The sequence below is a fragment of the Rattus rattus genome, chromosome 9, assembly GCF_011064425.1.
Source record: "Rattus rattus isolate New Zealand chromosome 9, Rrattus_CSIRO_v1, whole genome shotgun sequence".
In the NCBI taxonomy this organism is placed as follows: domain Eukaryota; kingdom Metazoa; phylum Chordata; class Mammalia; order Rodentia; family Muridae; genus Rattus; species Rattus rattus.
Window position 1 is genome coordinate 64,532,628 of NC_046162.1, and position 25,632 is coordinate 64,558,259.

Sequence of the window (25,632 nt, forward strand, 5' to 3'; positions counted from 1 at the left end):
GCAGATTCTGAATGCTTGTGCCTAGGTGGTGTTGTAAAAGTATAATAAAAAATAAAAAGTCTTTTTTCTAGGTCCAGCACCCCAGTGCCAAGATATCTGCTAGACATCTTAAGTCTCAGTCAGCAAAGCTTCTTACCTGCTTTGCTCCATCCCATATCACACTGCCGAAGGCCTCTCTCTGAGCCTGGAACAATCTCTCTATCTAGTTCCCAAGGCAGGTTTTCATGCCAGAAACACATATCCCAACTCCATGGCGGCTCAGTGTCTCTAGCCTCCCCACACTCCATTACACTTAAATCACTACATGAAAGAACACACAACACAATAACCTTTGATGCAATTGATAAGACATAATTGCCCACCTAAACATACAAAGCCCTATACACATCCATCCCTTAAGAACATTCATAACAACCTGTAAATACACAGAGTGGAATCTTAATGTCAGCTTCCATGTTCTCTCCGTTGCAGCGTCTCTGCCTCTTCTGTCTCTTCCCCTTTCCATTCCAGTCTCCTCTCCTTCCCTCAGACATTTCTCCCGCCCACCCTTCCTTCTTGTCCAATGACAGGCTTCTTCTGTCTTGTACCTGCCTCACCTGTGACATCATCCCACACCTAGGTTTATGTAGCAAACTAAGGGAGCAGGAATGTGCAGAGTGCAATATAGATGCTGCTTGCTGCTTGCTTGGTGTTGAGCTCAGAGCCTTTAGCTTTCTTCTTGGGCCAGCAATCACCTCTCCAGGTAGTTGGTTCTGCAGCTTGACATTCAACACATCCATCTGGCATGGAGATATTTGCTCCTAACTGAAACCCTGGCTCCTGAGAAGCAGAATGAGGCTTAGGAGAAACTTACTAGGCATGAAACCCAGAATTCCCAGGACTTGTTGACTGTCTCCAAGGTTCTATAAGCAACCAGCAATTGCTGGGGGAGAAGAGACTTGAGGAGATGTGAACTGGGTCAGGGAGCCCCAGGGTGCAGCTTAGATAACTTGTTACCCAGTGGATGTCGTTACCCATTGAAGTGGTTGGCCATGTCAGCCTTTGAGTCACCTGTACCCTGTACCTAAGCTCGACTTGTTGGAGCCATTTCTGTGGTCTGTTTGTCAACATGTTGTTAGGGGTGAATAGATGTCTGCTCACATCTCTCCAGGAAGCCACACAACAGCACCATATGACAGAGGAGCCAGGAAGTCACAGAACAGTACCACATGAGAGATGTTTCCCCTCACACCTGGTGCACTTGGGGCACCCAGACGTGGGTCACTGTGTGTCCTGGCTGAGCCCTCTGAGCCACTGATTTCTTCATGGTTACTGTTTACCACTGGAACTTTCTGTTAGCTGAAGTAGTTCATGGCTGTTTCAGTTAACAAGTAGCAAATCTTACGATGGTTTAGGAAAGGCATGGACTTTGAATTAGTGCTTCGCTTCCCTGCGTTTAATTCCTATTCCTAAGGGGTCTTCCTTATCCACTGCCCGGTTCACTGAGTCAGCACATCTTCACTTGCTGGCGGGTATCGTCAGTGCGGCTCCTTGTGGCAGAAGACTGAGCAGTGTTGTCTCTATCATAAATGAGAGTCCTGCTGTCCCTTTGTTCAGAGGAAAGGAAAGTATCACCCCATGTGCTGATGTAGAGTGTAGGTTTTGTTCTGAACCCTACTGGATACTACGGCAGGAACATTCCCACAGAAAACCAAAACCATTTCAAAAAGCTGTGCGTCATAAATGTAAACCCTGCCTTCAAAAGGATTTTAAAAATTTAAATCCATTTTTTTAAATGAAAGAAACTGTGTGCATGTACTTGCAAATGCTTGGAGAAACCAGTTCTTTCCTTCTATCACATGGATCCCAAGGATTGAACTCAAATTGTCAGGCTTGGCAGCAAATGCCCTTAGTCACTGAGCCATTTCCCCAGCCCAAATAGGACTCTTAGCTGTGACGTTCAAGTTTATTAAAGTGGGTGTGGCAAACACAATGCAGTTTGCTTTGCCAGTGTTAGATCCATGCATTTGTACAGACACGGTGGGTTCTACTACACAGACAGTGATGACTTTAAAAGCATAGCATACAAAATAAAACATCTTAATAAAATTCTTCATGACAGAAAAAATGCTTAGTTCAAAGCCAAAAGGGCCTTACAGCAAGAAGTGTGGGGCTAAGCTGTCCTTTGATGAAACACAGGGGTTCCAAGGCCAAGTTGGCAAGTTCTTTAAGCCCTGTACCCAAAAAACCTGGGATGCAGACATCTGAGGACAGGTACTCTCATAGTTTAGAAGAAAAGATCACCACTGCTCTAAGTGCAGAGCTGAAATGAGCTACTGCCAGGGTCTGGTCCCCACACCAAGCTTGAAGAGAATAGAATGTCAGCATGGTTCCAGATGCACCTCCTGCTGATAGGGCTGAGTCCATGGATGCTCAAAGTACGTGAGCCTAGAGTTCAAGTTTATTGAGTCTGTGAAGGAAACAACTTCCAACCTGTAAACACTGTGTTCTTACACCACTGCGGACGGTGGAGAGTTGCCAGGAATAGGGTTAGTCCAGGGGGATGGAGGGAACCAAAGGTGATTACAGTGAGATGGGCAGAGGGAGTGTGGGGTTGGGGGGAGGGTCTTTTTCTGCTTTCTCTTTAACTGGTTTGGTCTCAGCCTTGGCCGAGACTCAAAGAAAGGGCCAGATAATTGTGTGCTCAGGGAAGGTAAGATCACATTGCCTGCTTATTAGACAGCTATACGATCAGCAACTCTCCACAGTACTCCCCCGTACCTTTCCTTTCAACAGTGCTAGGAACCACAGATGCTAGACAGGGGCTCTACCTGAGCTACGTTCGCAGTTCCCAAATACCTCTGATTAGAGCTTACACTAACACATCCTCATTAGGAATCTCAAGACGTGAGATTTGGCTTCAGTCGACTGTTTTATTGTTTGTTTGTCTCCCACTTGCAGTGCTGGGGAAAGAACCCAGGGCTTTACCTATGGTAGGCAAGTACTCTACCACCCACCTCTAGTTCCAGCTCGCCAATGCACTCCTCCTCCTTCACTCTCTGTCCAGTGTTCTCAGTGAGTATTTGGCAGTGACTCATGGTGGGTTTACATTAGATCTTGTTCATGAGGCCTCATAGTTTTTATCAGCACCTTGGATTTCCTTGGGTTAGTGTGGCAATTTCCATATATCTTGCAAACCAAGAGATATGTGTATACTACTTAGAAATTAAGGGATTGGAAGAAAGAATAAACTGAGATTCTTTTATACATAAGTAATAGAATAAAAAATTGACTATCCTGAGTTTTTTCTCTCTGTGCAGTAAAGTGGTAGCCATGGTATATGAGGTAAGAGGTTGGCAATCTTCAGGAGGATCAGTATTGGGTGTGGCCTTACTGCAGTTCTCCTTTCTTCTGGAATGTTCAGGAGGCAGCTGATTAACAGTCACACTTAAGTTCTGGAATAGGCACATGTTCCAGAAACAGCTTGTCTTTCAAAGAGCTGTCGCATTGTACAGTTCGTGTGGCCTTGAATCCAGTCTGTACCCACACTTTCCGTCACACAAAGGCCACAGTCCATACTGGGAGCTGTGGAGGGAGGTGGGGAAGACCGTTCTTTCCAGCTGGGTTTGAAGGCTGAACTGCTCTACCTTGACTGCCTGTCCCACTTTCTTGTGGCAGCTGTTTTCCACACTGAGATGCAGCTGGACATGAGTATTTCATCTGGGAACTGGGACTCCACTTCTGTAAGGACGTCACTGTCTTTAGTCTCCATGTAACTTACTAGAGTATCCTTGAGGCTGTGAAATCAAAGAACAAGAGAGAGTTTTTGTAACATCACAGTCCAGCCAGTGGCAATGCTTTCTGGTTCAAGAGGACCAAGATGGGGGCTGGGATTTAGCTCAGTGGTAGAGCACTTGCCTAGCAAGCACAAGGCCCTGGGTTCGGTCCCCAGCTCTGAAAAAAAAAAAAGAAAAAAAAAAAAAAGAGGACCAAGATGCTTGCCAAGACTTGACATGCTGCGACTCTTAGGTCAGCCAAGGGCTGAGCTCCTGTGCTGGTCTGGGAGCCCAGGCCCAAGGGCTGATGTTTTTTGTTTGTTTTTTCAAGACAGAGTTTCTCTGTGTAGCCCTGGGTGTCCTGGACTCACTGTTGTAGACTAGACTGGTCTTGAACTCACAGAGATCTGCTTGCCTCTGCTTCCCTAGTGCTGGGATTAAAGGTGTGCCACCATCGCCTGGCTTCAGAGGGCTGTTTTATAAACTGGACATGGTACAGCAGACTCTTGCTTGTGTTTTCCCTGTAGATGCTTTATAAGAAAAATTATCAGATTTTATTTCATAAAACAGAAAGCTTTGGGTTCGGTCCGAAAAAAAGAAAAAAGAAAGAAAAAAGAGAAAGAGAAAAAAAAAACAAACAAAAAACCAGAAAGCTTGAGAATACTTGTAGTACTGAGAAAAGGTTAGTTTCTTTCTATACAAAGAGCTTTCAAACCATTAAGAGATGAATAGCCAGGGCTGGAGAGAGGACTGGGGAGTTACAAGCACTGGCTGCTCTTCCTAGAGCCTGAGAATGACCCTCAGCACCCTCCTGGTGACTGACTCACACCATCTCTACAGGTCCAGGTCCAAGGAGTCAGACATGAAACTGCTGACACATACACAAATATATATAATAGAAAATAAAAAGAAGATAAGCCACCCTCCCCCAAATAAACAAAAACTGTCAGGTGGCAATCCAATGTGCCATACACAAACAGCTTATGAGTGTAAAATGTGCCTGGCCATTGAGTGTCTCCAGAGTAGAGATGTACAGATGGCAAGGACATGCGGGTGTTGGGCCACCAGACCGACACACTTGGAGGAGAGGACTACCTGTGTGCCTTTACACACTGGTGTGACTTTTGCTATCAACGTTAAAGCGAGCATTTGTTTACATAATAATTCTACTTGTTATGAGGAGAATATGAGTTTTGTTATTTTCATGTGGCTCAGAGATTGGCCTCAAGCTTGCTGTGTAGCTGATGATGACCTGAGTCCTAATCTCCTGAGTGCTGGGATTGTAGGTATGTGTCACCATGCCCCATTTATGCAGTACTGAGGAATGAACCCAGGACTCTTTGTTTGGGGAGCATACACTCTACCAGTGAGCTACACCCCCAGTCTTCTGCCCTGACTTCTTGCCTTTTTGTGTGTGTGGTATGTTACACATATGCATGTGTGTCCATGTGTGTCCAGAGGCCCAAGGGTGACATTTTATGTCTGACTCCTTCCATCTTATTTCTGTGAGGCAGGTTCTTACTGAACCGTGAATCTTGCTTTTGATTGTCAGTTGGCCTGTGAGTTCCCAGACTCTGCTTGTTGTTCCCACCGTATACCAAGTGGTGGGGTTACAGGCATAGGGAGCCACACTCAGGTTCTGGTGTGGGTGCCTAGGATCTAAACACAAGTCCCCACCCTTGTACACTCTAACCTCTGACTTTTTCTTTTCTTTTAATCACAAGGAATTAAAATCAAATAGAAAACACTAATCAAAGAAGCCTGCTGTGGTAGTGCACACCTTTAATCCTGGCAGAGGCAGAGACAGAGGCAGAGAGGCAAAGGCAGATCTGAGTTTGAGGCCAGCCTGTTTTTTTTTTTTTTTTTTTTTTCAAAGCTGGGACCCCAACCCAGGACCTTGTGCTTGCTGAGGCAAGCGCCTACCACTGAGCTAAATCCCAAGCCCCAGCCTGTTTTTTTAATTTTTAATTTTAATTTTTTTTTTTTGGAGCTGAGGACTGAACCCAGGGCTTTGCGCTTGCTAGGCAAGTGCTCTACCACTGAGCTAAATCCCCAACCCTGAGGCCAGCCTGTTAAAGAGAGTAAGTTCCAGACAGCCAGAGCTACATGGAGAATTTTGTCTTGAAAAACTGAAAACGAAAGCAAACAAAGTTGACAAAGAACCAAGGGCGTGGAAAGGGAATAGAAAGAGCCTTGGCTAGGGCAGGGCTATCTTCAAGCCTAGGGGAGGCCCCAGCAGCTATACAAGGCCATACCTCCAACTGGGGTTGAAGCTGCTCTCAGCCTGGGCACCCCTGAGTTTGAGCACAATCATCTCATGGAGCTCCAGGAGGAAGCTGTCTAGGCCTGCCTCATTCAGGAATGTGCTGAGGAGTCTTGCGTGCCGTGGACTGAGGTCCTCTTTGTATTTCACATCAACTTCCCGAAATAGCTCCTGAGGTGAAGGAGAGACCAGTGTTACGTTAAGACCTGGAAGAGCGCTGCCGCCGCCTCCATGGTGGAAAGCAGAGGTGAGACTCACTTTCTTCAGTCGAAGCCGCCGTTCTGACTTATGTGCAGATAGGAACTGCCAGAGGGCAATGATGTGTCTCAGCTGACATCTATTTAAGGCCTGAAAGAGGAACAGGGCAACCCATGTGCATTACGGAATCTAATGCTACATCACAGGCACATCCCCCCATTTCTGTCTTGAACTCATTCTATTCTCCTTGTCATGAGACTTATCTACCTGACCTATGCCTGTCTCTTCATGAAATCACCCACTGTACAGATCTGCAGTGCTCACAGATGGTGAGCCCTGCCTAGATGACATCATGGAGCATGTGTCAGTCTACTGATCCAAGTATGCTGTGTTCAAGGTGGACTGATTGTGTAAGGAATGCTCTTGATTCTTCTCGCTTTGGGAAGTTCTCACATTGATAGATACAGGATGGAATTAGTCAGGGAGCAAGCAGGAGTTTTTGGCAAGGGTCATGCTAATTTCCCATGCAACACTTTCCAACAGGACTCACCTCCCTCTTTAGAGACATGGTCTTACTCAGAAGCCTTGTATGGCATGGAACTTATTGTGTAGCCCAGGCTGGCCTGGGAGATGCAATCTCCCTACCTCTTCCTCCTGAGTGCTGGAGTACTGGTGTACCACCAAGCTTGGCACTAGTGCTTACCTTTAAGACCTGAGATGTCTGATCACACATCTGTAGAACTTCTTGGATGTACACATTCAACTCCATGCTAGGATCCCCACCAGCTGTGCTCAGGAAACCCAGAGTGACTTCTACAATAGACAGAGCTTCACAGGCATCACTATAGGACTGTAGCTGTCCACTGATGGCATTGATGGCTGAGTTAGGGAGTGAGTCCTGGGGAACAAAATGGAAGGTTGGGGTTATGGTTGGGCTTGTTTCTCACCAACTGAGAAGAGGTTAGCTTTGTCATGCTGAAGCTAGAGATGGGACAGGCTCTCCAGAAGGCATTAGCCTGATGCTTGGTACTCACTAAGTGCCGGCAGCACTCCAGATTCCACAGAAATAGACACAAACTCATAGAACCTCAAAACAACCTCAAAACAACACTGTGAGGAGTACAGCCAGTCATCTTCCCCTCAGAATTGCTGGGAAAGAGCAAAGACACCTTACGTTCCTTGGCTGTGTTCAAGGACATGCTAAGTTCTTCAGCTCACATAACTGATACAGCACCAAGAAACCAGCCCCACAGGATGTCAGTCAGTGTGTTTAGACTCAGCTAAAAAAATTGGTGATCTGCTGTCCTGCTTTCTTTTGTGGAAAGCACTGGGCTCACAGGGGTCTCAGGGTTGGGTTCTTATGAAGACACTGAGACGCTAGTGTTCACAGTAGACATGCGATGCAACTGGGGCTATCTTTGGTAGACAGAGCCTCCCAGCAAGAGACAAGGGCTATCAAGAGCACCTGTGTCATTTTGTTCTTGATGTCCATGAAGAGATGCTCATAGTTCCAGTCCCGTCTGTACACCAGGGTGGGTATTCCCTACAGCGAGAGAGAAAGTTTTAGAGATGAAATCCACAGTGTTCTCATAGACGGCAAACGTATCTTCCCTCAGTGACTCAGCAGCAGCAACCAGCTACTCAAGGCATTCCTGATAAAGCCCGAGGTGTTGCCCCAGAACGTCTGTTCGGAAGATGCCATCTTAGGAAACAATGACACAACAGCGAAGCCTTGCTACAGTGGCTTCAGAGATCCTGCCGTACAGAATACTACAGCACACTGAGTGTGCAAGGGGCAGCGGGAGCAGCAGGTGTAAGAGGATAGCTCATCCACCAAGGGAGTCACTTCATAAGACAGCAGGGCTGTCAGTGAATCAGAAATAGCTCTGTGGTCCAAGTCACAGCCTAACTGTAAGCCATATAATAAACTTATAGATGCTGTGGAAATGAATAACCTACATGTAATGTATTTGACTGGACTGGAAGGATCCGAGCAGTCCAGATGAAGGAAAAGAATGTGGCTCTGCCACTGTGTTCAAGAGGTGGCAGAAATCCTGTGTGTGAGGGCAGACAATTGAGGTAACTGGAAACTGAGCTGGAGCCACAGGCTCTGTGAAGGCCAAGTGAAGGGAGGCAATGGGAGGCCATGCAGGGTGTCCAGCACAGAGGACCCAGGGAGCACTGTGTCAGACGGCTAAAATGACAGGTATGCCATGGCAGTTAAAGGTGAGGACACACAGGGGACACACTGGCCCTTGGGTGTAGAGTGCTGAGGAACAGGGCAACAATGGCAGATTCCTTGGTGGTGCCATTAACAATGGCAGAAAAACCAAACGCTAAGTCCGTAGAGACTGGAGAACGTCTCTGAGGGACTGAGATGCAGAAGGTGGCACCAAAGGGCTTGAGAGAATAACCATAGTCAGGAGGCTGATGCAGTTGTGGCCATGCATGCTTTGACCAGGAAGATGATACAGGAGAGACTGTGGGTGGCACAGTGTACTCTCTGTTCCTCAGAACACCGGAATGGTACCTTCCTCTTGACATAACTAAGCAGCACATTAGCTAGTGGCAGACTCAGCTTACCTTGAGGGTCAGCCTAGGCTTGCCCTGGAGGAAGCGGCTGCTGATCTGCCGCTGGATCTTCTCTAGATCAAACTCTTGTGAGGTTTCCCCACCTTGCTGCACTTGGTACTGGCAGTTGGAAAGGATCAGTGGATTCAGGTCCCGCTCCACATCATAACTGATGACATGCAGGTCAGCAACCTCAGAGGTATCTACAGAGTAGCTAAGGGACAAGACACATGCTGGATGTCGAGAGCAGACACACAGGGACTCTCCTGTTTGAGCCTGTGTGGTCTGAACAGGTGAGAGCTGCATGTCTAGGGGCCACTCTGGAGAGAATGGCCAAGGGAGGCTCTGCCATGGAAAGAGCAGAAGGTGGAGGAGGCTCAGGAGCCTAGGGCTGGGCAAACACCATGTTCTGCTGACTTGTACACCTACCTGTTGTCTTCATTGGAGAGCTTTTGCACCACGTAGACCATTTTATTGTGCAGGCTAATCAAGTAGCTGACTAAAGCAGTTCCACAGAGGCCTAAGCCCCGTCGCCGTGGAAGGATGACCTCAAATTTAGCATCCAGATCCAAGTCAGAACGGCAGTAATCTTTTGGTAGCTTGATCTCACCTAGAAATGACAAGATCATTCCTTGGTAGATAGGTAAGCTGTCTTAGTCATAGCATCAAGGTGAGGGGAGGAAGAGACGTGCAGAGCAGACATGGTCATCCCATCTAACACAGAGCAGGGAGCCTATGTAAGGTCTTGTCTTTACATGGACATGCTGACAGGTGTTCAATAACCCAACTCTTTCTTGAAACCCAGTTTTTGGATTCAAGAAGACGAAGGCTCTCAGGCCACCATACTTCTCCCAGGCCCTCTGTGCTGGCTGGCTTTATTTTTGTCAACCTGACACAAGCTACAGTCATCAGAGAAGAGGCAGCCTAAGTAAGACAATAGCTCTGTAGAGCTGGCTGTAGGCAACCTATGGGGTGTTTTCTGAATTAGTGACTTATAGAGGATGGACAAGCCATTGTGAGTGGGGCATTCCCTGCACTGGTGGTCCTGGCTCTATAAGAGCAGGCCCTGGGGAACACGTAGGAAGCAGTTACGTCTCCCCTATCCTCCTGGTGTCTGCATCAGCTCCTGCTTCCAGGTTCCCACCTTGTCCCTGTCCTGACCTCATGTGATGATATGGTGCTGAAAAAGAAATAAGCCACATAAACGCTTTCCTCCCCAACTTGCTTTTGGCTATGATGTTTCATCACAGTAATAGAAACCCTAACTCCATCTGAAGACACCTAGAGAGCTTGCGTGGTGCTGGCCGTGACGGGCAACACTGAGCATCAGAGCAGTGTATGCACAGCACATCCTGTTGTGATGCTCTGCTAGAGGGAGGAGGACACTTACCGTTGGTCTCCAGAGACCGCCTCAGTGCATTCCACGTGGACAGAAAGACAGTGATTCGATCATGTAACAGCTTTTGCAGCCCATCTGTTGAGCAAAGCATTTCAGAACTATGACAATACAGCCAAGGTCTGTTTTGACCTACAGCAGCTCTGTGCCTTCCTGCTGCAGCCTGGCTAGCTAGAATTAGGGTCTCTTCATCTCCTATTCATGCTTAGGGCCCAATGGCCTGCTATTGAGCCCTCATCCCTTTATCTGTTAAACACAAATGGTGCTGACTTCATTTTAGAGCTTCAGTAGAGTCATACCTGAATGGTGACTGTGGATAAAGCTTCTGATGGAACTGAATTCAACTTCTGAGACATTCTGGAACTGTTTGACTAGGTCTCTTTGCAGGGCCAAGATCTCCGGCAAGAATTTCACCAGCCTTAGTTCTGCTTCCTGCCAAAGGAAGATGGTTTTAGTAGTGATGCCTCTATTTCCCTAAGAAACGCTAGCTGGCATGTGCATACATATTTTGTGGGTGCTTGGGGGAGTGATACTGCTGATTTAATCTGTTCAGTGCTCTATTTTATATGGTGACATATCATAGAATTTAGAAACAGGTAAAGGGCCATCTCATTCTTTAAGTACCCACAAATGGCTTGCAGTGTTAACACTGTTCTACTCTCTGCCCTGACACCCAGAGCCAAACCTATGCACCAAAACCTAATGAGAGCTGCCTTGAGGATTAAATCCTATCTCATCCAGTACAAAAATCAACCCAGGATGGATCAAATACCCAAATGTAAGACCCAAAACTGCCAGAAGAAAACGGGAAATGTGCTGGAGTGAAGAGTCATTTCTGGATAGGGATCCTAAAGCACCGATTGAGAAAGTGAGGTGGCAAGTGACTGAAAACCTTCTGTTCAACAAAGGAAATAGTCAACAGGGGCAAAGAGAATTACTGGAAAGAAGTAAAGACTTAACATTTGTCCAAAAAGGCTCCTGTCCTGAGTATGTAAGAACTAAAGAACAATAGCCAAAGAGTCCCATTGACAGTGGGCAAATGAACTGATCCTCTCAAGAGATACAGATGACCAACAAGTGTATGAAGAAATGTCCAGTATCATTAGTTATCAGGGAAAGGCCAATCAGTGATATACTGAAATACTATCTCACCCAGGCAGAAGGCCAGTGGAAAAAAATAGTCAGTGTCAAACCCTGGCCAGGATGTGGAGAAAAAGGATTAACATTGCTAGTTGAATATGAATTAGAACAGCTATTTTGGCAGAGTATGGAGAGTCCTCAAAAAAAGTAAATATTATTTACCGAACAGTCTAGCCTTTCTTCTGGTTATATATTCAAAGTAAATGAGATCAGTAGACCAAAGATACATGTGCATGTCCATGCTTTCTGTGACTTCCGTAACAACAGCTAAGAGTTTCAACCTAGATGCCTGTCAGCAGATGAATAGGCACAGTGCGTGTGGTGTCTGTCACAAAGGAGGACACTCAACCTCTGACCTTAAGATAAGCAAACTCCTGCCGTCTGAAGGAAAATGGCTGTAGTTGGCTTAGAGGTCACTTATCTGAAAGATTTATTAATCCTTTGTATAGAAGTGCTCTGTGCATGTTTGCTTGCCTGCATGCCAACAGAGGGCCTCAGGTCACGTCATAGGTGGTTGTAAGCCACCATGTAGGTGCTGGGAATTGAACTTAGGATCTCTGGAAGAGCAGCCAATGCTTTTAACCACTGAGTCATCTCTCCAGCCCCAAGAGGTCACTTTAATAAGTGAAATACGTCACAGACAGGAAGATAAGTATAACACACTCATATACATGAGCTAAAAGTTGACTTAGAGGTGGGATTGTAACAACTGTACTACTCTATTGTTCTCCAGTGAGTGCCTCAGTGTGTTCCATGCAGACAGAAAGAATGTGATTTGATCATTGTAACAGTTTCTCAGCTCCTCTGTTGAGTAACAGATGGAGGAAAGAGGTAGAAAGAAAGGTTGGGCTTCATCAGTGCATTCTGTGTGCATGTGTTAGAAATGTCACAATGAACCCAATTAATGTGTATAATTATAAAAATTAAAAAGATAAAGAAGGGGTCTCTTGTGCTTGTGTGACTGACCGAGCGTGTGAGAAACTGAGGAAGCAAAATGACATTAGTAGTTATTGTTCCAAAGCTTCCTCAGCCAAAGAAAACAACCTGACAGAAGTCATAGCACTGACATGAGGCAGTTACTTTTGTGACCAACAATGGTCCTCAGAGTAAGAAGAAAGATCACTGTGACCAGAACTCCAGTGGATAACAGAAACTGAGTTCCTGGATCTGACAAGATTGCAGCATCTCAGAGCCTGTCCGTCACATCCCTAGCTTCAGTCTGTACCTAGATGATGTAGAAGTTGGACGTTTTCACCTTTTGAATAGTGTTTGTCATCACTGCAGACACTGCAGATGATCTGTACCCATTTTGTTGTTGCTGAGTGGCCAGCTGACCTCCTGGCCCTCCATTCTCTTCAGATGACTACTGACCAACTCACGTATTACTTCATCTGTGACTACACTTTAGAGGCCCTGGGACTGCAAAGGCCTCGTTGAGTTTCCTGCTACCTATATTTCCTTAGAGTGATAGCACTGTTAGCTGCTCAGGGCTTCCTGGTTCTTTGTGAGGTCAACCAGGAGTCATTTGTACCTTCTGGAGGAAGTGCCAGAGGAGAGGCACAGTTTCTTTGCCATTTTTCTGTTCCACGATGTGCTGCAGGTACTCCACTGTAATCTTCGTCCTGCAGCTCCAGATCTTCGAGCAATGAACTACACTTTTTTGGGGCAAGTGGGGCAGGAAGGTTGCTGGGTCCCCATATATGATTTTGGTCACAGGGTTGGAACTGATGCGCTCATCTTGGCTGATACGAGCGTTTATAGCTGGCAAGGTTTTGTCAAGATGCTGGATGAAGAGAATGAAACAGAATTCTAGAATCGAGACATTGCTGCACATGGGCTGTGGCTACCCTCCTACCTTGACTGTCCCACTGCTGGTTTCTGTTATAGCGTAACAGTACTTGTAGGATTTGGCCTCCCGGAATACAGGGGACACAGGACTAAGATGCCATACTCATTGCTTTCCTTCCAGCTCCCCACTGTATTTCTGGAATGCTCAGTTCCTCTCGGCAACGTTCCTCTCTGACAGAAGAGTATTCCATCTGCTTCATACTCTCACACCTAGCTCTCTAACATGACAACAAGCAAGCTGTACGTTGAGGGCAGTGAAACCAGAGGCTCAGGGGAGCATCCTACAGTCCCTCCCCCGGGATGATGGATACAGACTACTCAGCAGATGAATGGGAGACCCCTACTCCTAGACTGAAGTGCTAAGCAACTATCACAGCTCACCTTCAGTTCACGTAGAAGAAGAGTTCCAAAATGCTTCTCCCAGTTGTTTCTGCATCCTTTGGTTGACAATACTTCAGTAAAATTCAATGTCACTACAAATAAAACAAGAACATGTGGGTTGCCCTAGAATAGGAGCCGTACCACCCTGCATCCGGTAAGTACCAGATAGTGCCAACCGAGAGTTCACTACAGGAAGTGCCTCCCTAACTCCCTAAGGATGCTAACAGCCCCTGATGCAGTCATCTGCTGCTTTGTCTTCGAGATGATTCCTTGAGACAATTCCTCCGACATCACTGCTGTCCTCACGAAGCCATTCAGAACAAAGAGAGGTGCCCAGTGCCACCATCAGCCACTCTAGCTGCTACCCACAGACCAAGAGCTATGAAGGTGGTGTAGATGCTAATATTGTAGCAGCCTTCTAGAACACCTCCATTTGTGTGAAATGACACCAAAACAACTGGCTTTCAATGAAATGAGCTTTTACTAAATAGCAAATTTCTGTAATGCAGACTGGGTGGGAAGGCCCTAGAAGATTGGGTCCTGTTTGCAGGCAGCCCCTTTCTTGTTATTATCGTACTTCAAAAGGTTGGGGTGGTGGGTAAGAGCAGTGGCTATGCAAGCCTGACAGCCTGAGCTCTATCCCCTGGACCCATAAACACCTGGCGTAGTGGCTTGCACCTATAATTCCTGTACTGCAAGGTGGGCGATGACAGGAGACTCGCCTGAAGCTCACAGGCCAGCTGTCCTTGAGTATGCAGAGCAACAGCAGCAACAAGACAGACTTCTCCCAACTGGGTGGAAGGAGAGAACCAACTCCCAAAAGTTGTCGTCCAATCTCCACACATGCACTGAGGCAGGTGTGCACCCCCACTTAATACAATACACTCAGTACCTTTAATAAAATACACTCAAGGGTTGGGGATTTAGCTCAGCGGTAGAGCGCTTGCCTAGCGAGCGCAAGGCCCTGGGTTCGGTCCCCAGCTCCGGAAAAAAAAAAAAAAAAAAAAAAAAAAAAAAAAAAAAAAAAAAAAATAAATAAATAAAATACACTCAATACTTAATACAACACACTCAATACTTAATACAACACACTCAATACTTAATACAATACACTCAATACCTTTAATAAAATACACTCAATACTTAATAAAATACACTCAACACTTAATACACTACACTCAATGCCTTTGTTGCCCATTGGTGGTTTGAAAAGATCACTGCGGGGCTTTCCTTGGCACAGATGAACAGAAATGTTTGCCTGCCATGTTCATGGCCCCAGCATTAATCCCCAGCACCACCAAAATCAAAAAGGTTGTCTTTTAGTTAAGAAAAAGTCATTCTTAACAATGCCATCTTCACAGCCTGGAGGATGGTTAAATGGTTAAGAACACTGGTAGAGTAGTAGCCAGAGGCCCTGGGTTCAATTCCCAGCAGCTACATGGTGGCGTGTAATGTGATCTGAGTCTCTCTTCTGGTGTGCACGAAGACACATACGATAAATTAATAAATCTTTTAAAAAACTAAGGCCATCTTCAATGCTATTTATCAGATCACCTTGTATGTCCTTTCTTGGTAGACTTAAATGCTCAGAACACACATGTTAGCTCAATGAGCAGTTCTTTTTCTCAAATTGTGAACATAAACAGCCCATGGTCAACTAGGAGACTGGTTTATAACCATGGAATTTTTAGTAAAAATCAGAAGCAAGGCTAATGACTGATTCTTGGGTGTGATACTTGCTTGGCATGTGTCTCCAACACAATAGATTTGCACTTGTGTGTAAACACTCCCAAGTACCAAAGGTCAAAGGTCCTTGTTTGGTGCATGGTGTTTTGAGAATAAAGTAACTTCTAGTAGGTGTTCTGGCTTCTTTATCTCCCATCCCCTCTCTTTTTATTTAAAAAAGGATTGTCCTGTGAAGCCCAGGCTATCTGAGAACTCACAGTACTCCTGCCTCAGCTTCCCAAGTACTAGATGGCAGGTTATCATGCTTAGATCAAGTTTGTGGTTTTCACTCACTCACTCAGGAGGCATGGGATGTGACTCCTTAGCCCAGCTTACTCTCCCCTCCCCAAGCCCCACGCCCCCTTTGCTTACTCTGGTGCTGCTCCTTGAGCAGGCTGCTGAGGATGAGGTGCACCACATGGGTGGTCTCGTCTGCACTTTTGCCCAGTATCTTGGTTAGCTGTTCCAGGTCTCTCTGGATGTGCTGCTCTAGGAAGCCTTGTGGGTCCTGGACCGGAGGCTTAATGATATTCATCAGGGCCTGGGAGTAATGAAACAATATCTCAGATGTAGTGACAGTGAGCCCAGCAGAGGCCAGGAAGAACAAGACACCAGCATGAAGTCGGAGGATGACTTCTAAGCATGAAACAGCAGCAGAGGTGGTAGAAGGAACAGGCAGATGTTGGCTATGGATTATCTAAGACATTGACTTTGAATGTTCTGTCCTCTTAGCTAGTATTCATATGGTAGAGACCACTATGGATGGCCTTAGCTTCTCCATGCTGCTCTCTGAAAATAATCTCTATCATCGGATCCTTACATCTTGTATACAAGTAACATTGGGTCTCATAATGCAAAAAACTAGTTGGTATCAGTTAAAAAGAAAACCGGAAATAAAATAAAAACATATTAAATAAAATAAAGATATATTAAAAAAAAGAAAGAAAACTGGACTCGGTAACCTTCCATGGTAGAACTTTTGTCTCTAGAGCACCATGAAAGAGATATCAATTTAAAAAAAGAAATGGATTTTACATAATCTGAAAAGTACTTCATCCATTCTGTGTCATGTTGGAAAAGGCTAGGCTTCTATGACCTGGCAGACCAGGCCCCAGCAGCATACTCTTAACCCACAGGCACTGAAGCAGGCTTAAGACACAGAGCTGACAGGAAACAGCAGCAAGCTCTTCTCCAGCAGCTCAAGAGAACCCCGAGGAGCAGCTCATTACAAATACCTGAGGAGTCTGGGCGGCGCCCACAAGCATAGCCAGATGAGTGAGTAGCCGGGTGAGAATAAAGACCACCGGGGACTGCCCTCGGTCAGATGCTTCTGCTGTACCGCTGGACTGTGGATTCCCCAACACATGGCCAGTCTGCGTTCTATCCTCATTGTTTCTGGAAAGGAAGAGAAGAGACAAGGCGGAGATGGAAAGAGGCAAACCTTCCAAGCTCTGTGGTGACGTTTCAGACCCTCAGCACTTTGGAGGTAGGGTTCTATGCTCTGAGGAAACAACAGTAAAAGTCATAGTCATCCTCCTCCTCTTCCTTCTTGGCCTGGGATGCCTGCCTATCTGTCTTTTCAGACCTCTCTTCTGACTGACCAATAACCCAAGACTCAGTTTAAAGTAGCTACATGAAATGGCTGCTGCTGTCCCCTGAGAAGGCATCAGGAAAGAGGTGTGCATCTGTCCCTGGGCAGCTAGAGTTTGGAACATATTCCACCAATGCCTGTATTTTCCATATTTTTCTCATTTTCCCAATACTTGGGATCCAAGGTCTGGTAGAGCATTTTGCATATGTAGTAGGTGGGAGATACAGTGTGTACATCCAGTTGCAAACACACTGCATGTCAAGGACATACAGCTTAGAGATGAGCAGCTTCAACTACACCAGAAGCACCAGAATACATTGTGTTGTAGACAGGCCCCACCAATCAATTGTAAGGGAGTAATGAGCTACATTGTGTCAGAACGGTGGGGTCAGACTTATGTATCTAGACTTTCTTATAGCACTCATGTTGTGAGAGGCCTTGTTGGCCTAGAAACTATGAGCACATGGGGAGAGAAGTGGCATTCTATCTGATCTCTGTGCCATTTTATGTAACAGCCAGCATTTGCTAAGGATGTTACAATGTTGTGGGTGTCTGAGAACCTACCCCTCACACAAACCAAGGCATGGCAATATTTCAAAAGCCTGAATGTGTGTCATTTATTTTCCTTACATTTGGAAAAACAAAAAACAAGCCAAGTGTAGTGGTATGCCCCTGTAATCCTAGCACTCAGTAGGCTGAGGCAGGCCCGGGCCACACAGCAAGTACCAGGACAGCCATGGATATAGTATGAGATCCTATGCATAAAAACAAAAAACAAAACAACCCCCTCGCCCCCGACTTCTACAGGTGGGAAGATTCGAGAGAACTAAGGTTGGTGGTTTACAAGTTCGAGTTAGGTGGTATGTGCCGAGATGGGCAAATACTGCCTCAGGGTGTTGGTCCTGACTGTCCTCCCAAGTCAGGGCATCTGCTTATAGAAGAATGTTTGTACAAGGAGTAAGCCCAGGACCCACAGAACATGTCTGTATTGTTAAGTGTTCATATGCCAGCCATGTTGTGGTTAGGACCAGTGACAGCACCTTATGATTTCCTAATGACAAGGGCTTTGGCACTGATGCCACACACGATATAGATCCAGAAGGGCAATAGTGCCTGTGGCACAAGTCAGTGTCAGTTTAGAACAAAAAGAGTAGAAGCCATCCTGAAGCCCAGGCTGATCACTAGCAAGGAAACAGCTTATGTACCTGATAACATGAAAGCCCACACTCGGCTTGTGATTGAGGCCTCCGATTGGAACACGACAGTCCGGACAGATGCTCATTTCCATTGGCTGGCCACACTAGAGTGAACACAGTATTGTTTACGCACAAGAGCTGATGTGTGGTGACCCTGCACTGCCATAGAAAGGGATGGTCCCTATGTGTGCACATAATTCTGGAGTGTGATATGGGGACAGGGTGGACACTCTTCATATGTTAACAGTGGGGAAATGCAAACTTTTATGAAAAGTAGACATAAAACTGAGTTTGAGTCACAAATTGATTGAACAGGGTAGGAGAACTTGAAGCACAGTCTTTCTCTCTTACACTCAGCTCTTCATTCCTTTTCTGCACCTGTACTCATCTTAGGGCCTCACTACCTAACCCCCCAGAGCCTGGGTCAGCCTGAGGAAGGAAGAATCCTTTTCTGCCTCATTCCATGGACCAGGAAGTACAAAAGTCTCAGAAACGGTGAATTGTTTGCCTCAGCCTGTTTATTCACAGGATGGTGATTCCTTTTCTTCTTCATGGGCCAACTATGGGGTGTCTTTCCCATTCTGTAGTGTCGCCGACCCCTGCTCTGTGGTCTGAGGATGCAGGTGTCCCAACCAGCAGTCCTCTGGGGTTCATGGCTCTATAGCAGTGTCTGGAGATAATCTAACTTGCCCCACTTTAGGTAGCTGTTGCCACTCAAATCTCTATCTATTGCGCAGAGGCCACACTTGCTGCTAACTGTTCTAAAAAGCAAGGAACAGGGCTCACAATGGAGACCGCCTGTGGTGCTGCATGGAGGAACCCTGGGCTAGAAGCCTTTGGTACAGGTAGCTACTTGCTTGGATACCGTGAATGGTCCTGAGAACAGGTCTGTGTTTTACCCGGTCAAGGTTTCATCCTCCCGCCAAGGTTTCATCCTCTTCTCGGCACTAGGGGAACACCTAACCAAACCCCATCCCAAACACCAAAACTCACCTCTCCTACAGAGCATGGATGGCCGTTGGGACAAGCTGTTAAAAGAACAGGACACACATTGGCTAGTTAGGGTCCAGATAACCCACTGGGGCCGACGCTCTGCCCTCTCTGATCTTGATCAAGTATGACACAGCCTCAGCATCTCCCTAGAAATTTGAACTATCTGGAAAATTGTGAGGAAGTATGTGATACATGCTTAGTGTGGAAGACGAATATGCTCAGGGGAAATGTCTGAACTTAGTTTTTTTTTTTTTTTTTTTTTTTTTTTTCGAGCTGGGGACTGAACCCAGGGCCTTGCGCTTCCCAGGCAAGCGCTCTACCACTGAGCTAAATCCCAACCCCTGAACTTAGTTTTAATAAGCAAAGACGATCACCAGTTCACAGTGAATGCCACAGCATGGTAAAGAGTATTTTCCACCTATTTTGCCTTTGGATTTATTATTGCTAAAGTATTATTTATTCAAAGCAACAGCAAAATTCACACAAAGCCTTGGGCTCCATGATTTTGCCTTCCAGTTCTGCACTTGTCTTGTTGTCTGACCTTCAGTGTGGTTCCAAGTCCCCTCTTTTCTCAGATGCAATGTCCAGAGCACACAAGTGCACTGCAAAGGGCTCTCTCTGGACTTAGACGTAAGAGACAACCCAGTCTCAGCAGAGCACGGGTCTGTAAGCCACCAAAGGCTGACTGTGGGCCCCAAGCACAACCCAAGGTCTGTGTTAGTCTCACTTACTGTACCAGCGGACATTTGTCAGGCCCTCCCAAAACTTGGCGTGAACCAGCAGGTCTTCAGGCATAGTTGGAAGAAAAGCATTCTGAAAGCCCAGAAGCAGAACAGGTCACAACAAGTGAGTGCACATCCGTACAGTCAGAGCAAAGCAAGAGGGCATTGACTTTATTATTTGCCAGGGATGCCTATGATGGTTAATCTCTCTGTTAATCTGATTGGATCTGGAATCGGCTAAGAGATAAACTGCTGGGCATACCTGTGAGGGAGTTCCTTAGTCAGGTTATTTGAAGTGAGAAGACCCACCCTACTTTCCATATCTAAGGAGGTCCCAGGAGAGGCTCCTTTGCCTTCCCATCCTACTGGCAAGCTCATCTGTGGATTGTACTTTAGTACTGAGTTCATCTTCTGGCTGCTACTGCAGCCATCCATCCCTGACATGAGAGTGTCTCCTGGAAACCTCTAGGGGGCTGAGCAGCTATGGGGTTCTCAGCCTCTCCAGAATGAGACAGCCATTGTAGGGCTACCCAGACTGTATCACACACAGCTATCTGACAAATACAATTCTCCTTTCAATATGTATTCATGCCATTGGTTCTGTTCTTCTAGAGAAGCCTGACTAACACAGTGCTTAGGAGTCTGTGGGAGGCAGGCCAAGTTTTCACCACCACTGTGGGCAGATGGATTTAACAGTTCGAAAGTCAGCAGGTTTGTCTTCCATGGGGACAAAGCCCTGAAGATATGGAGGGAAAACAGAAGTGATCTTACCATCATTTTGAAGGGATAGAAGGCCAAGTTCCTCAGGGGTTCCAAAACTTTGTCTTGTCTACAGAGGAGTATGGTTGCCACATGGATGGCCATTTCAGTCACTGTTACTCGCAGGCTGCCGTTAGCAGACCTGGTCTGCAGCAGGGGCAGAGTATTAGCCACTAGCGATTTTGCAAAGCAGTTGATCTTAGGAGCAGAGAGGATCTTGCTTTCATTAATGAATTTGTTCATAGCCTCCAATTGCTGATGAGAAAAAATGTTTTAACATTAACATGCTTCAAAACCACATTGTAGGGCTGGACTGAACACTTGGGTTAGAGATAGGAGACTCAAGAGTTCAAGTTAAAGACTAGTCCAGACTACATGACACCATGAAAAAGAAAATACCAGTCCCCAAACCCAACATTGTACATGGGTGTGGTAATGCACACCTGTAATCCCAGGCCCCGAGAGGCAGAGGGACAAGGATCATGAGTTTAAGGCCAGTCTGAGCTACACGTGCACAGCAAAACCTTGTCTGAAAAAAAAACCACAAAAACAGAAAAACAGATGCTCGGTGGTGGGCGCTAGCTACCCAGCATATAGACCACTATCCCAAGCACCGAAGAAAAAGCAAAATGCAGTAGAATTTTACTGTGTGCTTTAGTAGTTCAGATAGATGTTCCCTCTAGTAAGGTAGAATTTACCAGCATAATGTGTGTTTGTGACAGTGATGAGATGAGACTGTGGACACAGCCCTGCTGTGTAGGCCTGCTCACCTTTGAGTCTGGATGGAGGCTGCCATTGCGGGAACGGTACAAAGCAGTCACTTCTGTGTACAAGGCCAACAATAAGTAGGCTGTCTGCTGGTCTTTGGGGCTTCTGCAGGTCTGCAGAGGCAAAGACATCAAGTAAGATTTAAAGGATGTGTGGCACTTGTCAGGCCCTTACATTGAACTACATTACTGGGGGGGGGGGGAGGCACACACTCTGGGAATCTGTGCTTCATTGCCAGACAGCAGCTGTCCTCTTGCTGACTACTTCCCTACCATCAGAAACATTTCTGAAGCAGACAGAGTTCCTATTTCCTCCTTCCCGGAACAATGGCAGGGTGAGCAGGGTTCAGATGAGGAAGGAATCTTAGCAGTTCCAAGGTCGGACTTCTAAAACCTTGACATCATTATCAAGGAGCTTGAGTTAGCTATAACTATACAAAGGAATTTGTGCAGTGTGCTAGCCTTCTTCAGGTCTGAGTGAGGTTGGAGCAGCTTCTCATCAGGGGCTCAGTTACAGACACTGGCTAACTCAAATGTTAGCACCCGTTCCAGCCACCAGTTTCCTGTGAAGGCAGGAGGTCATGAATGTCGAATTTCTAGTAGTGTCACTCTAGGGGGCAACTCAGTTCTCACTCTGTCATTTGATGTATGTAAGGGAAGATGCAAACCTCCAGGTAGTGCCTCCTGGTATCAGAGAGAAGCCCAGACCCATCTTACCGACAGAGCATTCCCAACGTCTAGGGTCTTGCAGTCGAGCACAGCTTTGGCCACTGCATCACGAACAGCCTTGTATCCATCACCATGGACTAGGTATCGGTCCATCTGACTTAGGTGGTCCTTCTGCAATTCCAGTAGTATAGGGGTTAATCACAGTGGGAATAAAGAAGAGATACATTGAAAAGAACTCTAGACAAAGGTATCAGATTGTCCTTCAAGACTTGGAATGACCTCCAAGACAGGGACCACTAGGGTCATCATTGGGAGTTATCTAATTCTTCTGTGGACTGGAAGCCTGGAAAGGGCCTGGACTGATTTGTAGCTACTTGTTTTCTCCACTCACAGCACTCTATGGAGTCCAGGTGACATAAAATTTGTCACCCCCAAGTCTCAGTGGTGATGATTATGATGATAATGAAGAAAGAAAAACAAGGAGTTTTAGTGCCATTTGGTGATCCTAGGACAGGAAGGAATGAGTTCTGAGCACCAGGAAAGGTGCTACAGTGAGGCCTTAAAAGCCACACTTCCTCCAGTCATTGCTCTGATCTCTGTTTTCCTAGTCTCTTCTGCCTGCCAGAGGTAGAAGGACACAGTCGCCGTAAGGCAGAAACATTCATTTACCTTAGCTGTATCCAGTAAGAAATCAAACCTAAATAACTGCACATGAATACACACAACCTCACAACACACACACGCGCGCACACGCACGCACGCGTACGCACACGCACACACACACACACACACACACACGCACGCACACACTCATGCTGAAGCAGATACAAAGGCCCACCATTTCCCGTATGGATCAGGGCAAACACAGGTGGGCAGCACGCTGAGCCTCTGCCCCAAGTCTAGCTGCAGGATGCTGCAAACAGACTGTAAGAAGCATGCCCTTCATGGCCAAGACCCTGCTCCTCACCTGCTGTGCAAGGACTTCCCTGGGAAACACCCATTGGTATGGATGGCCCTGCCTGGAGAAGCTCTGCACGAATTCCATCCCACGCTGACTTGAGAGTTTCCTCACCAGGTACACCCTGTGCCAATCATTGTTGACGCGTGTGCAGAACTGCTCAACATGCTTCAGGAAGCACCGCTTATCTTCAGCCAGTTCTGTGAGTTTAGAGAGAGCAGGTGAGGTACAGTGACAAACTTCTGCTATGAAGCCAGCTAGAGGACTTAAGCCTGTTCTCTGTAATCCCATCATGACAGACTACAGGGGAAAGGGTGTGGATGAGGACAGCCTTGTCCTAAGATCGGGTTCCTGTAGTTCTCAGACTTCTGAATTATAAGATTGCCACAGAGGAGACTTGCCTGAGCCTTCCTGAAGCTCTGAGAGGAAGTCAGCAGCCAAGTCAAGGCACAGGCGGACTCTGGCCACTTCCTGCAGGTACTCCACTGAAGCAGTGCGGACAGGCTCTGAGCCTCGCAGTCCTGGGGAATATGTCCTAAGGAAATGGCCTTCCTCTCTGAGAACCCGTTCATGATTTCTGCAGCCAGCACTTGTCTTCTGATATACTGAGTCCTGAGGAATGAGGGCATAGAGACTAAGGCATTAGTTCACACCAGCAAGCCCCTGCCTCTGAAAATTGCCACAGCATGCCTGCAAAGGGTCATGGGAAATAAAGCTTCAGTGAGGGTTTTTTGTTTTGGTTTTTTTTGGAATCATAGAAAAGTAGCATCCCTTTCTATTCAAGGGCAAGAAGATTTTCACAGACAAATTTACAAGGGAAATGTGTACTTAATGTAAGGATGATATGAAGTGTCCTGAGTGATGAGCTGGGGATAACCACTGCCAAGCCTGTGCCATGCTCTAGGCCGCCTAAGCAATGCGTCAGTGGGGAACTCCACTGTGCAAACGTCACTCACTTACAGAACAGTGATAGCCTGGACATCACTAAGCGCTATCACTTCACAGTGGCCCCCAAGGGACAGGCAGTACTGAAACACCATCAGACAACATGACTGTATACCAACTGCAGAGGGTGGCTCTGGAACTCTTCTGTTTTGTCCCCCGTCCCCTCCCCCACAGAACAGAGTATCTCTTTATTGTACTACAGTGGCATCCTGTAGTTTTTCAGAAATGCTTTCACTGTATGAACCACATGGTTCAGTTCCCAAAAGAAATGCAGAACGACATCATACCTCCAGGCAGTTGATGAAGAGCAGGTACAGCTCTGTTTTGTCTTCTGTTAGGAAGGCTTTGTTCTCTAACTGGGTCAGGTAGTTCTGGATGTAATCCTTTACTTCATGGAAGCTGTGGAAAGAGACCCAGTGCTAGGTCTAACCCAGGGCCTTGTATGTGTCAGGCAAGTACTCTATCAGTCTGCATCCCCAGCACCTGAATGTTTGACACACGATTGGTCATTTGGAAAATTGTTGCACTATTGATACATTTAAATTGTAGAATACACTGGGGAAAAATACCCCAGATAGAATCATTAATATCACCATGGATCTCCTCCAAAAAAAAAATTTAAGTCTTACAAAGTGGGATCAACTTGTGGTCTAAAATGCAAACTCTCACTTAACTATTTAAACTGTATCATTGGTAGCAACTACTGTAGTGCTTAGCTGTGCCAGGATCACTGTTGTTAGGAAAGTGCCAGCAGGCCCAGCTCTGTGTGACGAGCTGGCACTCACCAGCAGGCACCGGAAGGAATGCCACTGCAGATACCCAAAGGCTGAGGGTGCCTTGATAGGACTCTGGGGAGAGTTTGGGGTTCAGAACCACATGGACACTTGGAGAGCTGCAGCTCTGGCTCAGCACATCTGCCCCAGGACAGGGTGCATTCTACTCCTCTGACCCGACAGACACAGCCCATCTTCAGAAAAACACAGACCCACAAGCCACCAGGGCTCAGAAGGTGCTAGACAGCAAGTCCCTTCCCCGATGTGTCACAAGACTGGATGCCAGGGGCTGGGGCCAGAACTACACCATAGTTTTTTGCTAACTATCAATTGCTACTGGGCCACACTTACCGGCCCATGGGGCAAAACTATAAGCACACAAGCCTCAAGTAAACTGGGTTTGCTTAAATAGAAAGCTTCTCCAGACCACAGATGAACTCCCAGCTCATAGAGGGGGCAGGGGACAGCGTTATCATTAAAATACTTCCTGGTGATTAGGAGCATTGAGTTTTTTGGGACAAGTTTGATCTTTGCTGTCAGAATACCTAATTTCTTGTTGTTTCTTTGAGCAAGACTACACATCAAACCCACCAACCCACAGCCCAACTCTCAGGGCCCGAGCATTTAACTACCTCCTGAAAAGCCCCCAGAATTCCAAATGTCAGACAATCGCAGAAACTATCTGCAACTGGAAAAACCTTGCCCCTGCTAGAGCATGAGGCAAATCAAGGTCAGCTGCTGCGGAGAGTGTGAAGCAGCCTCACATCCCACACCTGGGATTAAAATGAAAACGTATTTCCATACTACTTCTGTATTTTTCAAGAAACCAAAATTCTCACTACAGACCTGTACTTAAGAAGCAGTTTTAACAGCACAGAGCGGATGACAGGAGTCTTGTCGACAACATCATCAAATGGAGACAGAGACTTTGTGTGTTCACGGTGTCCTGCAGCCAGAGAGAGAGGGGGACTATAGTTCGTAT

The 25,632-nt window shown here is 46.5% G+C and overlaps 1 protein-coding gene across 1 annotated transcript in view; it reads right to left on the bottom strand.

Annotated features, from left to right (window-relative positions):
• Nucleotides 1–1,931: 1,931 nt before the first annotated feature.
• Nucleotides 1,932–25,632, bottom strand: part of Rnf213 (ring finger protein 213) — a 97,207-nt gene continuing 73,506 nt past the window's right edge. The window contains exons 46-68 of the mRNA XM_032911975.1: nucleotides 25,497–25,596; nucleotides 24,165–24,276; nucleotides 23,334–23,544; nucleotides 22,942–23,132; nucleotides 22,023–22,145; nucleotides 21,309–21,419; nucleotides 20,551–20,793; nucleotides 19,789–19,870; nucleotides 19,058–19,092; nucleotides 18,074–18,168; nucleotides 16,513–16,672; nucleotides 15,650–15,818; nucleotides 13,553–13,644; nucleotides 12,855–13,106; nucleotides 10,483–10,615; nucleotides 10,178–10,261; nucleotides 9,217–9,397; nucleotides 8,800–9,001; nucleotides 7,682–7,759; nucleotides 6,920–7,114; nucleotides 6,277–6,366; nucleotides 6,011–6,189; nucleotides 1,932–3,776 (exon numbers count right to left, since the gene is read on the bottom strand). Of these exons, the coding sequence (XP_032767866.1) occupies nucleotides 3,623–3,776; nucleotides 6,011–6,189; nucleotides 6,277–6,366; nucleotides 6,920–7,114; nucleotides 7,682–7,759; nucleotides 8,800–9,001; nucleotides 9,217–9,397; nucleotides 10,178–10,261; nucleotides 10,483–10,615; nucleotides 12,855–13,106; nucleotides 13,553–13,644; nucleotides 15,650–15,818; nucleotides 16,513–16,672; nucleotides 18,074–18,168; nucleotides 19,058–19,092; nucleotides 19,789–19,870; nucleotides 20,551–20,793; nucleotides 21,309–21,419; nucleotides 22,023–22,145; nucleotides 22,942–23,132; nucleotides 23,334–23,544; nucleotides 24,165–24,276; nucleotides 25,497–25,596 (3,272 nt within the window). The 3' untranslated portion in view covers nucleotides 1,932–3,622. The remainder of the gene's footprint in view (nucleotides 3,777–6,010; nucleotides 6,190–6,276; nucleotides 6,367–6,919; nucleotides 7,115–7,681; nucleotides 7,760–8,799; nucleotides 9,002–9,216; nucleotides 9,398–10,177; nucleotides 10,262–10,482; nucleotides 10,616–12,854; nucleotides 13,107–13,552; nucleotides 13,645–15,649; nucleotides 15,819–16,512; nucleotides 16,673–18,073; nucleotides 18,169–19,057; nucleotides 19,093–19,788; nucleotides 19,871–20,550; nucleotides 20,794–21,308; nucleotides 21,420–22,022; nucleotides 22,146–22,941; nucleotides 23,133–23,333; nucleotides 23,545–24,164; nucleotides 24,277–25,496; nucleotides 25,597–25,632) is intronic.